The sequence below is a fragment of the Natrix helvetica genome (genome assembly GCF_964273705.1).
Source record: "Natrix helvetica genome assembly, chromosome: 1".
In the NCBI taxonomy this organism is placed as follows: Eukaryota; Metazoa; Chordata; class Lepidosauria; order Squamata; family Natricidae; genus Natrix; species Natrix helvetica.
In genome coordinates, this window is record NC_138548.1 from 78,825,792 (window position 1) to 78,845,211 (window position 19,420).

A 19,420-nucleotide genomic window follows, 5' to 3' on the forward strand; every position below is an offset into this window, starting at 1 on the left:
TGACAGTGCAATGAGCGTAAATACATGTCAGTTGACAAATACCCGAATTTTAGTTATGTGATCATGGAGATGCTGCAATGGTCATAAGTGTGAAAAATGGTCATAGGACCATTTTTCCAGTGCTGTTGTAACTTTGAACGGTCACCAAATGAATGGTTGTGAGTCGAGAATACCATCTGTATTCTTCCCATATGTTTGATATTTTCCCCCTCCTGTCCTGTTTTAATCCATTCATTCTTTTACTGGGACCACAATGCTATTCCAATCCAATAGGATTCTGTTAAAATGTACAAAGTGGTAGTAACTACCAGAGGGTGCTGGGAGCTTCACCTAAGAAACTATCCTCAGTTCTGGGGTTTCCTTGATGGCAGCTAAAATTCGAAAACAGTAAATTTTAATTTCAAGGGTGGTACTGCAGGCTACATCAGCTGACTGCTAACTGCAGTTCAGCAGTTCAAATTTCACCAGCTCAAGGTTGACTCAGCCTTCCATCCTTCCTAGGTGGGTAAAATGAGGACCCAGATTGTTGGGGGGGCAATATGCTGACTCTGTAAACTGCTTTAGAGGGGGCTGTAAAAGCACTATGGAGTGGTATATTAATTCAAGTGCTATTACTATTGCTAAAAATTAACTCTTTTGAGTTCTAACCTAAAAGTGAAGTGTACTACCATTTTTTTAAAAAAAATGCGCCTTTAGTCAGCAGAAGTTGGTTTACTTCATATCACTCCGAAAACTGTTTCCTTTATGCCTACTGTGTGTGATGCATTGTGGACAGGGCTGTTTCTTAAAAGATTAAGCAGGGAAAGAATGAAAAAGAAAAAGCTGTAGCTTAGAGACCAGATACAAATTGTGAGATCGGGACTTTGCTGTGGGCATTCTGCCCCAAAAACCACAATGGCTAAAGTTATGTGATATTTTATTGGGAGGAGAGAATCTGAAGGCACGCTAGCCTCATAGGCTGGCAGCCTCCAAAATCTATTACCCAAAATGGAAGTTACAATCCAAAACAGAGTTAAGCTTAAGATGCTGGATTTAAGAGGTTTATACACACCTAATGTGATATTGGATTTTAGCTTTATTATATCCAATATGTGCATTAGCTTTGGCAGAGCCACAGTGGAGAGAGAGGGTGAACAAAAGAATTGGTTTTAAATTCCTTGAGATCATTGGTGGACACAAAAAGCTTTTAGCTAGAAGGGAGGAAGGCCTATCAATGAGAAGAAAATATTATGTAGGGGGAAATCAATTAATAAAATAAATGAATTGCCTTTCAGTGGATAAAATCAGCATGGAAACTTAACAAAGGCAGAAGATACATACTGTATGGGCGAGGATTAAATGCAGGAGAGCAGCTGATGGTTTTATAATAGATTCTGGAAACAGTATACTGCAGCTTTACTTTCGCTACAAAGGTAGGAACAGGAGAATCTTGACATTATTTAGCGCCACAGGGCTTAACAAAGGCAGTGTTTGACAAATCCCTTTCCCAAAGCACAAACAATCAAAAAAACAAGCAGACGGGAATAGGAAAGGGAAAATGGAGGCAGGAATAACTTGTGGCATACAGCATATTCTGTCAAATACTGACGTCTTGTATTTGTTTCCAGACGGAAAGATTTAAAGGGATGAATTTAGAGAAGGGATTCTAGAGATGCACTTGGGGTGGGTGTGTGGTATGCCAATTCCAAATTTAAGGGAAAGCAAAGGAGAGGCCATTCATTCTAGTCCCACCTTAGGTCCAAAGCCAGCTGGTTGACCCCGGACCAGCCTCCCTCTCCCAACCCTAGGAAGAATGAAGCAAGGTCAAACAATTTCAGAAATTATACCAAGAAATCTGCAAGGATTTGTCCAGGCAGGTGCCAGGAGGAAAAAATGGACCTGGAGGCACATACATCACAAAAGGAGAATAATATATGGCAAATATAATTGATGTTTACTGGAACTGGAATTCTTTTAACAATTATCTATGCTGGTGCAATGGTTAGAATGCAGTATTGCAGGCTAATTCAGCTCAATGACAGGAGTTTGATCTTGACTGACTCACCCTTCCATCCTTCCGAGGTCGGTAAAATGAGGACCCAGATTATTGGGGGCAAAATGCTGATTCTGTAAACTGCTTAGAGAGGGCTGTAAAGAACTGTGAAGCGGTATATAAGTCTAAGTGCTATTGCAATCTTTGGAGAAGTTTACCAAACTAGTTCCTGCAGGAGATTCTATGGTAGAACGTAATCATACTTAGTTCTTTCGTTGATATCATGTTAGAAGCACTTCATCCCCCACCTACTTTAATGAAATAGGACAGTGTGTTCTACACCAATCCCAGAGAGAATGACACCCACTCCAGCGTTGGTCCCAGAACACCTCAATTTCCTCTTCCACTCCAGTGGAATGGCACTAGTGGTTAAGTGTTCCAGAGGCTGCCCAATGGCATGAATTACCCCACCAGCGAAGCAATAGGCAAGCTGAATCAGAGGACTTTTCAAGTGGTTTCAACCAGCAATACCTTTGCACTCTGATCTGTTGTGAATTATTCCCAAAGCACCTCGTGCAGTTTTCTTCCATTTTTCTTTAGATTTAATATGTGCCACATAGTTTATTGTCCAATGGTGATTTTTATGGGTAAAAAGTTCTGGAAGTGGATGAAAAAGGCTAAAGAAAGTGTTGCCATCAGAATGAATGATAAGAAAACTGACATGGAATGAAGCTAAAGGGAAGAGACACTAGATGAAGTATTTTAGAGATTTGAATGGGAATTCTAAACAATTGAAATAAATATTATCAATGTTAGCATACAAGAAAAAAATGAATAAAGCAAAGTCCGAAATGCTGGCAGAATGTTGGAAAAAATGGTAAAGCTGCATGAGCAGAAGGTATAACAGGAGAACTGTTCAAATGCAGAAGTAAAAGAATAACAAAATGAAGTTGGAAGGGACCTTGGAGGTCCTCTTGTCAAACCCTCTGTTTAAGCAGGAAATCCTACACCATTTCAGACAAATGGTTGTCCAATCGCTTCTTTAAAACCTCCAGTGTTGGAGCACTCACAACTTCTGGAAGTTAGTCATTCTACTGATTAATTGTTCTAACTGTCAGGAAATTCTCCTTAGATCTAGGTTGCTTCTCTCCTTGATTAGTTTCCACCCATTGCTTCTTGTCCTTCCTTCAGGTGCTTTGGAGAATAGGTTGATTCTTTTATGTGGCAGCTGTTTAGACATTGGAACACTCCATGTTACCCCTAAGTCCTTCTTTTCCCTAGACTAGACATACCCAACTCCTGCAACTGTGGTATGGTATGCTTATGGAATTTAATTCCTTTAATGTCTGTGCATGAAGACTACATGGGTGCCTGACAATGCAGCTGTTGAGCCACAAAATAGCAAAGTGAAAAGTACACTTTTGAATCCATTTGTTAAATGTGCCTTGGAAAGTTTTTGGTAGAATTCTAATCAATGGACTATGAAATGTAATAACAAGGAAAATTTGGGAAATGTGATATGGCTTTATACAAGACTTTATAGCTTTAGGCAGATCCATTTTTTGCTCTTCAGAAGCTCATTAAGTACAGTAATATGTAACTATTGGTTTAGGGAAAAGATGTTTTTCATTGGTCTGGAATAGAAGGGTAGTTTCTGAACATGAGAAGAATCATACGATCCTACATGGAGTAAAGGGGAATAAATGGAACGCTTAGCAAATGATTGAAGTAGTTGTGCTTCACAGAAAAAATGGAGAGAACAATTGTGACTTATACACAAATGGATTAAAAACAAGAGCAAGGTGATGAAAGTGCATTTTTGTACGAAGTTGAAAGGAGAAGATTTCAGAAATTGTGGTTGAATGGAGTCCATTGGATCTTAAAAGAAAAAAGAAACAAGAGGTGTAAAGAACAAAAGGCCATGTACAATTAGTCCTCGACTTACAACCCCAACCAAGCCCAACATTTTCATTGCTAAGCAAAATCGTTGCTAAGTGAATTTTACCCCATTTTACGACTTTTCTTGCCACAGTTTTAAAGTGAATCATGGCAGTTGTTAAGTTGGCAACATGTTAGTAAATGAATCTGGCTTCTCCATTGACTTTGCTTGTCATAAGGTTGCAAAAGTTTATCACATATAACTCCAGGACCCAGCAAACCATCGTCAATGCATGCTGGTTGCCAAGGGTCCAATTTTTATCCCAAGACCAAGGAAAGGCTGTAACAGTCAGAAGCATAAAGAAGGAAGTCACTTTTTCTTTAGTACCATTGAAATTTCAGATGGTCACCAAAGAAATGGTTGAAACCAATGTGCAGCCATGCAAGTTCTCTGTCTATAATTGTTGTCTAAATTATTTATTTTTGTAATTATTATTTCAAATTTGTTTTTAGCTATTGTACATGCAGGTAGTTCTCTACTTAGGGCCATTCCTTTAACAACCATTTGAGGTTATGACAAGACATTAATATGACTCTCAACTGTTCTGAGCTTATAATCATTGCAGCTTCCCTGTGATCAAAATCTGGGCACATGGCAACTGCCTCCATTTACAATAGTTGCAGCATAACAGGGTCTTGTGATCAACACTGGTAATGTTCCCGGGGGGTCTATGACAATTTGCATTGGCCAACTCACTATGGCTACCTCGCCACAGCCAACTTGCCACGGCCAACTCGCTGCAGGACAACTTGCCATGGCCATCTTGCAACAGGAGAACTCACTGCAGGACAAGAGTTACACTAGTATCAAAGAAATAGTGGAAAGGAATCATTAAAGAAAGCAAAGTCAATGGAGGAGGCCAATTTGCTTAATGACTGTAGCAAAAAGTGTAGTAAAATCAGATGTGACTCTCTTCTCAACTGCATCACTTAGCGATGAAAGTTATGGTCCCAACAGTGGTCATAAGTCAAGAACTACCTGTAGTAATACTGAAGAGCAGGATATGTTTTTAGGAAGCAGAAGAATTATTCATTCTCCTTATCTGTAAGCTGTAGCACTTTTCAGAAATGTAAGGCGATCAAGTGAAATTTCTGATATTGTTTATATCAGAATAACATATTGTTATATTTATCATAACCAATCCATTATTTTTGCAATTTCCACAACTGTTTTATCTGAAGGATATCCTTTGGAAAAACTGTGTGATTCAGCGATTATCATAAGAAACTCAACAGTCTCAGACTTTGGCTCCTGAGTCAGTGATGTAGAAAAATGAAGATAACCGTTATCTCCTTTGAGTAGCAAAAGGCAATAGCTGTGCTTTATAAAAAGCTGTTGGGGGCATGTCAAAAATATCAGCATGGAGGAAAAAATGTTCTTTTTTTTTTAGTAAGATTGAATAGAAAAAACATTAAAGTTCAAAAATTAAAAGAAGAAATTAGACCGGTAGACACATCCATTACTATTTAACAGTCAGAACCAAATCGCTTAGTAACAAATGCCAGATGATACATCAAACATGTTTTGTTTAAGTCTCTACTACTTAGTCCTCTGGAAAAGGCCTACAGTTACGGTACATCTGGATTTAAAAATCAATAATGGCATCCACTATCATAATTGGGATTACTCCTTATAGCTAGACTATGCAGCTCAAGAACCCCTTCACTGGCCCCCAAGAGGGCCTGAAAGTGGGTGGGCCATTCATTTATTTAATTACCTATATGACATATATAGCCACTCAACTTGCAATTGTTATTCTTGGCCCCAAAATCAAAGAGGAAAAAATAATCCACAACGGTAAAACAATAAAAGGCATAGCACCACAAGTAGAATACAACAAAGGCCAATCCACAAACATATTCATCATCCCAAACCATTGCAGAATGGACTCACCCAACACCCTGGCACAATGTCCAGTAGAAAGACATATTTTCATGGCTTTACAGAAGGCTAACTAAAGCTTTGAATCTTGGGGAGTGTGCTATTCCAAAGAGCAGGTGCCTCACATGGCATTCCTTCATAGAAAGGACACAAACTATGCCTACCCAATAAGATTTTATGAGGTAAGTCATCAGAGATAAATGGTAGTCCAACCTGTGGTATGACAAATTTTATAGACAGTAACCAGTACCTCAAATTCATATATCACTACAATTGACCAGATGGGTAAACTAGAATTAATTAATTAATACACACACACACTCACACACACAAAGACACACACATGACTATCTAGATAGAAGCTTCATTCTTCACCAAATGTAACTTCTAGAATCTAGATAGTATTTAAGGGCAGCATTATGTACAAGTATTACAATAGTAGAAATAAGAAGTAACCAAGGCATGAGTAAACCTAAGTAGAGTCTCCTAAACTAGAAAAGGGTGGAATTTGTACTCAAGACAGATTGGTGCATAGGATGTATTTGCTCTTCGAACAAGATAACTGAATCTAACAGGCTTCTCAAATTGCATACCAGCACACTGGAGGAGTCTTATCCCATCCAAAATTAAAGTTGTAATATTCCCAGATTTGGGAATTATTATGTGGGTTTCCCCTCTTCATCAATCCTTTGGGAATGTTTAGTTTTTCTTGAGATATTGGAAGACCAACACCAAGTTCCTAGATTCCTAGATTCCTAGAGCACTATTGAAGAATGACAAACAGTAAATCCAACTGAGTAAATCCAACAGTAAGGCCCCTCATTAAAATTACATTGAATTAATAAAAGTGGCAAAACAGTTATTTTTCCACTCTTATTGTGTCCTATGACATCTGAGGAAATGGAGTGGCTTGAGGCTATTAATCCAGCTGTTTGTTTAATTAGATTCCCAGCCCTTGGGTTAGTTAAAGTCTCAGGAGACATGATACATGGTTGGATCTATGCAGTGTAAAATTTATATTTGAGAGAAGGAACAGTTGTGATTTCCTTGAAGGAGGTGATGATGTACACCCTCTTCAAGACGTTATTGATGGATCCAATGGTTATGAACATTTTCATCCAATTTCCAATCTTCCATTTTTAGATAAGGTTGTTGAGAAAATAAGAAGTCTACAACTTCTGAGGGCTCTTGAGCAAGTCTATTATCTAGACCCATTGAGCTCAGACCAACGCATACTATAATAGCAATATCACTTAAACTTATACACTGCTTCACAGTGCTTTTACAGCCCTCTCTAAGTGGTTTACAAAGTCAGCATATTGCCCCCAACAATCTGGGTCCTCATTTTACCGAACTTGGAAGGATGGAAGGCTCTGTCAACCTTGAGCTGGTGAGATTTGAACTGCCAAACTGCAGCTAGCAGTCAGTTGAAGTACCCTGCAGTGCTGCACTCTAACCATTGCACCACCTGCAGTGCCCTGCAGTGCTGCACTCTAACCATTGCTCTGTGATAAAGATCACACTTGTTGATAATCTCTGGTGAACCCATCCTCTCAGAGAGTTCTCTTTGACCTCTCAGTGTCTTTTAGTACCATTGATCATGGCATCCTATTGGACCAGCTATGGTGTTTGAAAATAGGAAGTACATGTTGTTGTGGTTCTCCTCCTTTCTTTGTGGCTGGTTACAGTCATGTTCATAGTTTGGGAGTGATCTAGCCCAAAGGGACCATGTTTGGAGGCAGGCTTTGGGCTCCACATAGTCATTACTACTGTTTAACAGCTATATGAGACTGAGTAATAGGACAGGGTCATAGAAAGTTGAGCCCTGCCACCTCATATCCTTTCTGGTTGATTAAAGACTCCTAGGAGACAGCATGTCATTGGGTCTAGTTGGTAGTGGTCCCTCCTTGTGGGAATGAACAATGCTGCCTGCTTTGAAGGAAGCTGCTATTTTCCCTCTCCGCAAAAGGTCATCACTGGATCTAACAATTATGGACAAGTTTCATCCCATTTCCAACCCCCCCCCTTTTTTTTTTCCAGGAAGGTTGTTGAAAAGTTGAAAAGCTCACTATAGCAAAGGCCCTGAAGGAAATGGATTGTCTGGACATCATTCAGGCCAGAGTATAGCACCAAGGTAACTTTTGGTAAAGGATTGTGTCTCTGTTCTGGCCCTTTTTAATTTATCAGTGACTTTCAATACCTTTGATACCAGTTCAAGGAGTTCGTAATGAGAGTCATTGTTTTTCAACAGTTCACTTTCTTTGTCTGAGGTTGGTTTGAATCAGAATTGATGGGTGAAGAGGTACAGTCCTAGGCCTCTGATCTGTAAGGTATCCCAAGGCACAACTCTGTCTCCACTTCTATGTAACATCTACATGAAACTGCTGGGTTAGGTCAAGCATCAGCACAACATTAGGTATCATCAATATGCTGATAATATTTCATTATACAGTACATCCCTTTCCTGGGCTGCTCAAAGGATGCCCTCTTACACTACCTGGATACTAGGAGAGCCTGGATGGGAGAAATAGGCTTCATCTTAACCTTAGGAAGATTGAATGGCTTTGGGTTTTAGGGTCTCCTGGATATAGAGAGTTTCCATAATTGAATCTGAAGAGTTCCAGTGAAGAGTGTACTCCCTCACACTTCACTGGAACACAATATAGGGGTCCTCCCTGTGTCTTGTAGTTTCTACCCGATCTAGCAGGATGGGGCATGCTCCAAGTCTTCTCTGTAGAATAGTGTTCTTTTATGGGATCTAGGAAACTTGCTGTCTTGTTGCTATGTCTGCCCTATAGAACAGTTGTGCCCTGAAGCTCCAGGTGCCCTGACTGTGTTGATTCTTTGGAAGGCCTAAAAATTTGGTTCTGCTATCAGTCCATAAGGCAAGGATGTTAATAGAATCAAGCTGGGGGTCTTTGCTTTGGCTGATGGAATAGATATGGGAGGGGCATATAAATTTGCATAATTAACAAGCAAATATAAAAAAATAAGCCACAGTGACTTGATTTTACTATCAGACTAAGCTTAAAACCTATTCTTCCCCATCCAAACTTCCAGAGCCTCCAGACATTGGATAGAGACCTTTATTGCACCCTTTCACTGGCCTAGGTAGAAATGTATCACTCATTAGCATAAAGGTTGACAATCTCTAACCCCATGCTGGTGTCACCCAATGATTTCAGGTAGATCTTAACTAAAAGCAGAGAGAGCATGGAGACCTAAGCCAAGTACAGGTCTAGGGCTAGATCTTTCCCCCATTAACACTAACTGGATCCAGCTCAGAGGAAGGAGAAGAACCACTGCAGCACAATGCCCCTAATTTCCAATTCTCAAGGTTGGTGTACAATTGATACTATTTTGACTCTTTTTTTTTTCAATTTTGGAAAACTTGTATTTTCACATGTTTTTGGAGTGAAAATTTAAGGTACCCACTGCATCTCTAAAACCTCTCAAACTTTCCCTAGTTTGCATTATTTTTCCATTCTGAGGGGGTGGGGGGGAGATTACTGAGCAAAGTGGCTACCATAAGGCTTTGCAAAAGGTTATGAATCATGTAGCCTCTGTCACAATATCATTAGCCATACCCCTTGGAGCCTCTCCCGGATCAAAGATGACTTTTATGTACCATAAAAGATATACTGTATAATACATGCTTAGGGTTTTGATCTGTTGCTCTAATGTTCAACACCAGAAGAGCAAGAAGAATTCTTTGAATAATCTCATTGCATAAATTCTGTGTTTATTGAGCAGAAAGAATATCTCCACCTAGTAGGGCAAATTAATCTCCTACAAATTCTCACATTCCTATATATGCATGAGTCAAGACACTATCATAGGCTAACTAACCTGTTACATACAAGAACATCACAAGCACCTGTCTTAACTATATTGGACAAAGTGGCCAATGCCTAGTCAGAGGAATAAATGGGTAGAAATCTGACATCAGACATGTCACTATTTAAAAAACATGAGGGAAGCCATCTGTGACTGATCTCAAAATTCTGCAGCAAAAGAATTATAATTATTTATTTCATTGTAAAATATCTGAGCCAGAATTAATTAAAATGATTAAACAAAGGGAACTCTCTAATGCCAGGATGTCTGCATGCCACATCCAGCAATTGTTTTCTGAATGGTTCCTATCAATAAGCAATTATCATTTTCTGCAACTCCTGTATTTCATTTCTCTCTGACTCCACAATTTAGTTTCTCTCTCCCCTCCAATTCACATAGACATGGCCCAGAGTTGTATTCTAGGGATTGGATGAGATTGATTGTATTCCATAACGTTTATGCAGTATTATTTGTATTAGCTGTATATGATGATAGAAGACACTGATTTTGATGTAATAGAAGGGTAATGTTTCCAGGGATATACTGAATCAAATAAGGGTTCCCAAATCTAAGCAGATGGAAGACGTTTTGGTAAGGGATGTGTTCATATGAAAAAAAAAATCAAATATGAAAAATCAAATCAGTTTATAATCCATCCAGCCCCAGCAGTGCTTCCCCAAATGCTGCAATCACCGAAAACCTTGCCAATCGTATCCACAATCGGTTGGCTCATCTGAAGTCACCAGAATTTGCACAGAGGACCACCGCAATTATTTTTTCATGTTCATAGCAACTCTATAGGTGACTAGGGGTGTGCATGCACATAGCAACCGAAAATTCTACAGTCTGAAACACTAGAAATCCGGAGCTAAGGAAGTAGACCCCTTTTATGAATCCTATACTTGCGAAGAGTCGGTTCTAAGGTGAGCTCTTCTTGAGCCTTCTAGCTACCATGTGATGAAAGAAAAGCTTCAGGACCTCAGGAACCTGATATTTCGAGGATAATCCGCGGGAGGAGGGACCAAGAGGGTACCCTCCAAATAAAGGACGGGGGGGGGGGGTCGTTATCACACCATAACCGAGCTCAACAGCTAAGCTACAAAGAGTGACACTTGGAGGCATTTCCCTCAGCGGTTCAGCACCCTGGCCAGCGACATTCCCGGGGCGCCTTAAAGAGTATAAACTGGAAGAGAAAGGCGCCCCCAAACCCCTCGCCCCGTCGCTCAGCCTGCCTAACCTGCCCACTGAACGGGGCGCGTCGCTCGCTCGTTGCCCTCCGCACCTTTACGGATAAGCTCCTCGCTCTCGGGTTCGAAGCCTGCGCGGTGACAGCGCCGCCACAAGCCGGAGACGGTAGAGTTGAAGCGGCGGCCGCACTGCGATTCCAAGGCAGCCGCAGCAACCGGGAGCCGAGCCGATGGCGGAGTCTGGCCGGCTACCAGGGCCCGAGGCGGTCGGGCGCGGAGTGGAAGATGCGGGCTGGGCGCTGACATGGAACCTGGCGGGTCGTTGCTATTGGCGTTGCGCTTGTGGCCGAAACCCCGGCAGCGCTCCCGGTGTCGCCGTGCGTCGGTCTCATACCAGGAGTCGGTGCCGATGGCCACGGTCAGCAGGGCCAGGGCGGCGGCGGCCAGCAGCAGCCCCGAGCAGCTCAGCGCCTGAGCCGCGGCCGCCATCTTCCCCGCGCCGCCGCGGCCGCCGCCGCCGCCGAGTCGCGCCGCCCGCCACTGCTGCTCCCCCTGCAGCCCGGCCGGGGGGCCACAGCGCCAGCCAGCCAGTCAGCCAGCCACCGGACCCGTTCCTCCCCACCCACCCCTGCAGGCTCTCGTGGCTTCCTTACCCCCCCCCCCGGCTTAAATTATGGGACCGGGTGGGATGGGACGGGACCAGCGCCAGGCTCCTTTTGCGCAAGACAGGGACGGGCTGGAGGAGCGAAAGAGAAATCCCCCTCCCCCGCCTTCTCTCCCACCCAAAAAAGTAGATTTCGGATCCGCGCTATTTCAACCCTGGGTGCGAGTTGTTCTTTAATAAATCTCGGAGTAGCCTTTATTCTATGTTTGAAATGACAATTTGCATATATGATCACTGACAGGATTCCAATCCTGGCCTCATGTTGCTGAAATCGAAATGGTGTGTAGGGGTGTGTGTGTGTATGTGTGTGTCCCAATGGTGTGTGACACACCGTCGTCAGAATTGCTACAAGCTGCTGACTTTGACCTCTGAGTATCAGGACCACAGACCTGTAGGATGTTTTGAATGGGAAAATATTCTGAAGGGGACTAAAAAATGGCTTCTTTCTCTTCATCTCACCATGTGCAAAGAACACCAAGGCCAGCTTCAGATAGCTTTGCCCTTCAGCTTGCTTGGCACCACCTTGCTGGTGTCCCATGTGCTGGGTTCTGTCTTTCCATTGAAGCACTCCTTTCCCATGGATACCAAAAAAAGCAACTCATAATAACCCACCTTTCTCCCTTTACATGTACTTTTCTTAAGGAGGGAGAATGGCTCTTTTGGAGGGAAGCAGAAAAGCTGTCCTTCAGAGCAACTAGGGAGTTGCAATGGGGGAGGGAGGAACAAAGCAGATGTTTTCATCAATAGGAACTGCACTCAAGCCCAGTGGAAACGGTTGAAGGGGCACCTGTCAGCCAGTTGCATCAATCCCTGCCTTCCTCAGTTGGGTCAGTCCTTGCTGCTCCATCAATAGCTTTTCTGGCTGAGTCATTGAAGATTTTGGAGTACTGAGGGTGGGGGGAGGAGGTTAGATTTCCTTCTTGAAGTCCATATCTACTAATTGCTCTTACCATTTTTTTTGCTTTAAAGACTTGAATAAGACATGGGTGGAGTATAACTCTGAAAAGCTTCTCCGTTGTTGTTCTTGGATTGAGCAAACCATAGGAGCAGGAATACTGGACCTCAAAATACCGCCATAAGTATGATGGGTAATAGGAAGAGGACACTGTTACAACATCACCCTGGCTGTGTAAAAGAAAATGGAGAGTCTCATGGACCGAAGGCTGGAAATTGGGAATACTTAAAATTATCAATGCTTTTTGATCTGGTTAATGCAGGGATCTGCAACCTTCAGCCTTTGAACTGCACGTTACCTCAGTCTCTCGCTGCCTTGTATTTAAAATTTAGCTGCAGCTTGGAGTTTTGGAAATGTGCCAGGTGCTGCTAAACAGGTGCTTTCAACAGTCAAAATAATTCTGTTGCTGCTTTTAATGGCAGCAGAACTACAGCACTCTGCTCCTGATTGTTGGGGGAGGGACTAGGGAATGAAAGCGTCATTGCTTCCACTTTCCTCCCAGGGAAAAAGGCTCAAAATGGAGCAAGAAATCAGTGATTTTTCAGCCATTGGAAGAGATGCTCTCCAGCGCAGGAAAAAACATAGGTGTGAGGAAAAAAGAAAAGTATGATATAGGTGTGTGTGTGTGTGTGTGTGTGTGTGTGTGTGTATGCATGTGTATAAATGAAAGCTGTCCATATGCAGGTGAACCTCCCAAGATCTAGGTACCTCCCCAATGGTTGCCCATTTTGGTCATCCCACTCAGGAAGAGGAGGGAGAGAAGGAGGAGGAGATATTATAAGGGATTATGACATTAAAAGGTACTGTATACAAAAAGTGGTTTCTCCCCCACCCACTTAAAATCTAAGTAATGGCAACAGTATTCTGACCAGACCAAAGTTTACTATCTTGGTATCTTGCAGTGACTGTTAAAAGTGCCTTGTCATTTCTGCTTACTGCCCCATACAGTATCTTCACATTGATTCCTATCACTAATTCTGTAAGATAGCCAGATGTCACTGCCATTGCTTTAAAGGATCAAGTCAGATGTCTTTATTTTCTTCCTTTTTGTTTCCTTTGTCTCACCAGGCTTAAGGTTGACTCAGCCTTCCATCCTTCCAAGATCAGTAAAATGAGGATCTGGATTGTTGGGAGCAATATGCTGACTCTATAAACCGTTTAGAGAGGCCTGTAAAGCACTGTGAAGTGGCATATAAGTCTAAATGCTATTGCTAAGTCAACGAAAACCAATCTAAAAAAATCAATTATTCAAAGAAATGGATGTTTGATCGTTTCATTTTCATGAGGAAGTTGCTCCAGGAATTGCAATGGCCCTTTTTGTAGTCCTGTATTTATGCAGTGATAATTGTCTGTGGCAATTATTTCATCCATCTGCATAGACAACTTTAAAAAAAATTAAAGACACAAGTCTAGAATATCAGTAAATTCCAAGTCTACCAGTCTGAATTTTCCCCCCATTCCTCATCTGGGCCATTCCTTCCAGTACAACATTGCAGGGATTGGAATCTCTGTGGAAATGCATCATCTATAACAATAATTCCTGTATAGGTAAACTTGCATATATGTGCTAGTTGTTCTCAACTCTAGGGGGCGGTGCTCATCTCTGTTTCAAAGCCGAAGAGCCAGTGCTGTCCGAAGACATCTCCGTGGTCATGTGGCCGCCATGATTAAATACCGAAGGCGCAAGGAACACTGTTACCTTCCCACCAAAGGTGGTTCCTATTTTTTTACTTGCATTTTTACATGCTTTCAAACTGCTAGGTTGGCAGAAGCTGGGACAAGTAGTGAACTTGAACCTGGGAACAGGAGCTCACTCTGTTAGGCCGCACTAGGGATTCAAACCGCCAAACTGCCAACCTTTCTGATCAGCAAGCTCAGAGTCTTAGCCAGTGAGCCACTATAATTCTGAAAAGAGAAACGACATCACCACCCTTGCAGCAAATAATACCAACCACTACTCTTTGGAGAGAATTCCTTTATATATTGCACTTCATTAGCTAGCCTTATGAATTCTATTGAGTGCATTTGCAATAAAAGCTTGTTTAACTGTTGTCATATAGAATAGCAACATCATAACAGAAACACTTAAGAGACAATTCTTGAAATATTCTGAAATTCCAGAGGATCTACTTCGTTTTTTGTAAAGGATGTGCTTGCAGATTTTAAAACTTCTGCATTTTTTCCGTTAGCGAAATGTTCAATAAACAGAGGCAGCCAATAGTTGAATTCAGGAAAAAAAGAGGGAAAAAACAGTATGTACAAAGCTATGTGCAATCCATCACGGTCGTTCCTCGTTCTCATTGAGAAGGATGGTTTATGGTGGATTCCACTGCACTAAAACTTGTAATAGCACCGATTGTTGTGAATGCTATGTTGTCTCTTTGCAACAAAAACTGGAGACCTTGCCAACAAATGTATCAATCAATGGTTATTAGCCATATTGGCTACATGGAATCTCTGCATTTAGAGGCTGAATGCCCAGGAATACTGGTTTCTAGAGAGCAATAATAAGAAGGCACCAATGTTTCCAACCATCTGGTTGCCTTCAGTGAGAAGCAATATATTCAGCTAAATGGATTTGATCTTCAGTGAGCTAGAGGGCAGGAATAAAATCAATGGACGAAAACGGAAGAGAAATAGATCTGAGTTACCCCAAAGAGAAAATGTCCAAATGGTAAAAAAAAAGTGTCCTGGTCAGCAATAGCAGCTTTGGGAAGCAGTCAATTTGTCCTTTTGAGATGGCCATCTATCAGAGATACGGTGGCACATTGGTAAAATAAAGTCCTTTTTGAAGAAAAAGGGCCACGTGTTATACAAAGTGAATTGGACCACACCACACAAAGGGTGAAAGCTAGGGAAACGGGAGAGATTTCATTAAAAAAAAAAAGATGTCTCTTTTTTTAAGGTTTGCTAAATAATCTCAAAATAGCAGTAAAGATGCCACCAACGTTTTTGGCAAGTGTAATTGGAGAGGACTGTAGGAGCTTCAAAAGCAGGGAAGGGACTGAACCACGACTCATGGCCTTAAATTGCCTGCTTCTTTTGAAGCAGAACAATTTTTATATCAGGAGAGATTTGGACTAAATTACATCCAATGAACTTTGCAATTTTGTGATCTAACCTAGCAGTGCTCTTTTTATATCCTGCATGGAAGAACACATGGAAACTGCATAAATTTCTGCAAACGTCTAATCAAAATCACTAGATCTCTTTAAAAATAAATAAAACTAAACAATAAATAAGCCTCATGTAAAGCAAGCTGATTTGATAGTTTTAAATGTAGAACGATTATCTTCACTGTTTCAGCCATGTAATTTTCGTTGTTATTAATAGACCCGCTTGTTTCTTTTAGAGTTAAATCCCAATAAAGTTAATCCCACTGGATAGTTTGGAATTATGTATACTATCTGACCACAAATACTGTTTGCTTCATCTCCGTTAAATCAAGAATTAAAATTAATGGATGTTGAGGGACTGCAACTCCCTTCAATACTCCAACATTACTGAAAATATTGAGGATCTGGAGAATATCATCACTTTCTATTAAAATGTTTAGCTTGTTTTGTCATTATAGATAGTCCTTGGCTTATGACAACAGCTGGGGTCAGAATTTCCATCATAAGTAGGTGCAGTCATATAGCAAATCATCACCTGACTGGACCCAATGTTATGATCATTTTAGTGTGGTCGTTAAGTGAAACACTCTTGTTAAACAAATCGGACAGTTGTTAAGCTAATCACATTGTGGATAAGTGAAACATTTTTTGTCAGAAACTGGCTGTAAAAATCACAACAATCACGTGACCAGAGAATGCTGCAACCAATTGCCAATGCAAACAGTGCACAAATTGCAATCATGTGCAAAGACAGAGTATAAATTACTTTTGCTCTGAGGCGTTATAACTTCAAACAAATGGTGTAAGTCAATGACTAATCAGTTCTTACTGGAAGAAATTCCAAAATAAGGCTCAGCTGAGACTCTGGCTTTTAAAAGGAGAGAAATGATCAGTTGTTGCTAGGGCGACCTGGCCTCGGCTGATCCAGGAGATCACTGGCCAATATCATACCAACTTGGATACAGCAATAGACCTGGCCTTTGCCTGAACATTCATAAAGTTTCTCATGACAAAATAAAGTCGTTAGTAAAGACAAGCAGGGAGATGGACGCTCAGCGGCTAAGATGCTGAGCTTGTCGATAAGAAAAGTTGGCAGTTTGGCGGTTCAAGTACCTAGTGCCACGTAACGGAGTGAGCTCCCATTACTTGTCCCAGCTTCTGCCAACCTAGCAGTTTGAAAGCATGTAAAAATGCAAGTAGAAGGTTACAGTGTTCTGTGTGCCTTTGGCGTTTAGTCATGCCGGCCACATGACCACGGAGATGTCTTCGGACAGCGCTGGCTCTTCGGCTTTGAAATGGAGATGAGCACCGCCTCCTAGAGTCAGGAACGACTAGCACATATTTGCGAGGGGAACCTTCACCTTTACCTTAGAGACAAGCAATGCAAAGAGCCGTTTCACTCATCCACACCACGAACACCTAAATTTGGCTGAACTGAGTTGAGGCTATGAGGAGGGAAGAGGAGCAAGCAGTGCAAGCATATGGCAGATTTAAGGCTGTTGGGATTCCGTTTTCATTTCAGCTCTCAGGATTTTCTCAATGCCTTCCTGGGTTTCAATTTAATCTATTCACCAGAACTCAGAGGCAAAGGATCGTTGCTTTCTAATTTCATTAATCTTGCCTACAATGGTTTTATAATAAATATTTTTTGTGCTATTCCACAGGATCTTGGCCGAGTTCAGATTAAGATGGTTACTTCTTCAAGGTTTTCCTCTTCCTGAAATAACCATCTTGAAACAGATCCCCAAGAAAGTGAGAGAGAAAAGAAAAAATTATTCACAATTAGCGAAGAAGCTATACCAGAAGGGGGTGTGGTTCAGATGGTTGATGCCTGAAGGCATGTTAATATTCTGGGAGGATACAAGAGTCAGAATTAACACAACCATAGAGGCTCAGGCCTTTATGGAAAAAAACAAAGCACTCCTAGATAAACCTGATGATTTGACACCAGATTTACAAGACACAGGAGGGGGCGGAGCCCTGCTGCCGGGGGGGGGGGGGGAGAAGGGGCTATACTAAGAAAACTCAGATCACAAAAATGAGTAAGAAAATCTGTTCGATGTTAATTGATTGGAATTATTATCTGAATCTACATGCTGAGAAATTTTTGTTATTTAGTACTGAATTTTATGTTTAAATGAATATTATGAGTACGGGGGGCAGGGACACCTCCTACATATTGTAACTGCCAAAATTTGTAATCCATTCCACCATCCCTTTCCTTTTTATTTTTTAAAAAACCAATAAAATTTTGTTCAAAAAAAAAAAAAAGGTTTTCCTCTTCCTAAAATGTTTGGAAGCCATTACTTTCAAATAAAGCCCAAAGCCTGCCATTTTTATTCCCCAAGAGTTTATGAGACTTAGGGGCAGGCGTAGGACAAAAATGCTAGACAAAACTAAAAGCTGATTTGCAGCTTTAAAATTAAAATTTATAAAGTCGGGTAGGTAGAGAGCCTGCCAAGCATTAAGGGCAGTTTCCATAAGCCCACCGATGCCAATAGGCCTCTGTGAACTTGATTTTCTTCTGCAATAAAACCTTGTCATTTTGAAGTGCTTTCAGAGACTGTCATGAATGAAACAGCAGAGGGACTTGTAACACACACAATCTCCCTCCCTCCCTCCCATTCTCTCCCATCCCTTCCTGTAAAGGAATGGCAGAGATACTATGCTACGAGTTGAGCTGCAATTGTTTTTCATCCAGCAGATGTGTAGCTATTACCAACCCATTCCTAGAGCATTCCCAAATCATCTTTTCATGTCTTTGTAACCCTAGTCCTCTGAAGGTTGAGCACCCTGGGGAAAGAGGGGTTTCTGCCATTGGATTTACTATCCCTCCTAACCTAGAGGTCTCTCCAAGAAAAATGCATGGTCCTTGGGACAACCTTCCGGAGATGCAGGACTACAGTGTCAGGCTCAAGAATATTTATCTTCATTGCAGTTTTATTCTGCTTCCCTTAAAAATATCTCACATGACAATAAACTGATTTAATCAATAAAAATAACAGAATAACGGAGTTGGACCAGACCTTAGAGATCTTCTAGTCCAACCCCTTACTCAGGCAGCAAATCCTATATCATTTCAGACAAATCATTGTCCAATCTCTTCTTTAAAATCTCCAGTGTTGGAGCACCTACAACTTCTGGAGGCAAGTTGTTTCACTGATTTAATTGTTCTCACTATCAGGAGATTTATCCTTAGTTCTCTCTTTGATAATCTTCAATCCGTTGCTCCTTGTCCTGCCTTCAGGTGCTTTGGAGAATAGATTGACTTCCTCTTCTTTGTTGCAGCGCCCTAGATATTGGAACACTGCTATCATGTCACCCCAGTACTTCTTTTCATTAAACCAGACATCAGTTCCTGCAACCATTCTTTACGTGTTTCAGCTTCCTGTCCCCTAATCATGTTGCTCTTCTCTGCATTCTTTCCTGAATCTCTACATCAACATAACAAAAGTATCTATTTAATTCTCTTTTAATGAAAGGTAAGTTTTAAAGTGAATGATCCTGTCTTCTCTTTATGATAAATATCTCAAGGGCTGAAAGGTGTATTCAACACCTTCTTAAAACTTTCAGTGGGAGACTGATTAGATCCCCAAGGGATAGAGAGATGGCCAACCTGCTTCTGGACCCCTAACCCTCCTGAGGCTACCAAGACTCCTCTTCCCGGTGAAACACACAGGTGAGTAGATTCAATCTGGAGGAGTCTGGGATCCAAGCCACATAAGACATAAATAGTATTTTGAATGTAAGCATAGCAAAAGGTTACTTCCTTAACTTTGTTCCAAACTGTTGCAAAACCAGAAATAGGACAAGCTTTAGCCACAGGAAGAATGGAAGATCAGAGGCAAATGCAGGTTTTGTTTTATGGG

The 19,420-nt window shown here is 41.3% G+C and overlaps 1 protein-coding gene across 1 annotated transcript in view; it reads right to left on the reverse strand.

Annotated features, from left to right (window-relative positions):
* Positions 1-11,412, reverse strand: part of LOC309384172 (transmembrane protein 178B-like) — a 28,389-nt gene extending 16,977 nt beyond the window's left edge. Inside the window, exon 1 of the mRNA XM_081937383.1 lies at positions 10,912-11,412. Within this exon, the coding sequence (XP_081793509.1) occupies positions 10,912-11,305 (394 nt within the window). The 5' untranslated portion in view covers positions 11,306-11,412. The remainder of the gene's footprint in view (positions 1-10,911) is intronic.
* Between the last annotated feature and the right edge of the window lie 8,008 nt (positions 11,413-19,420).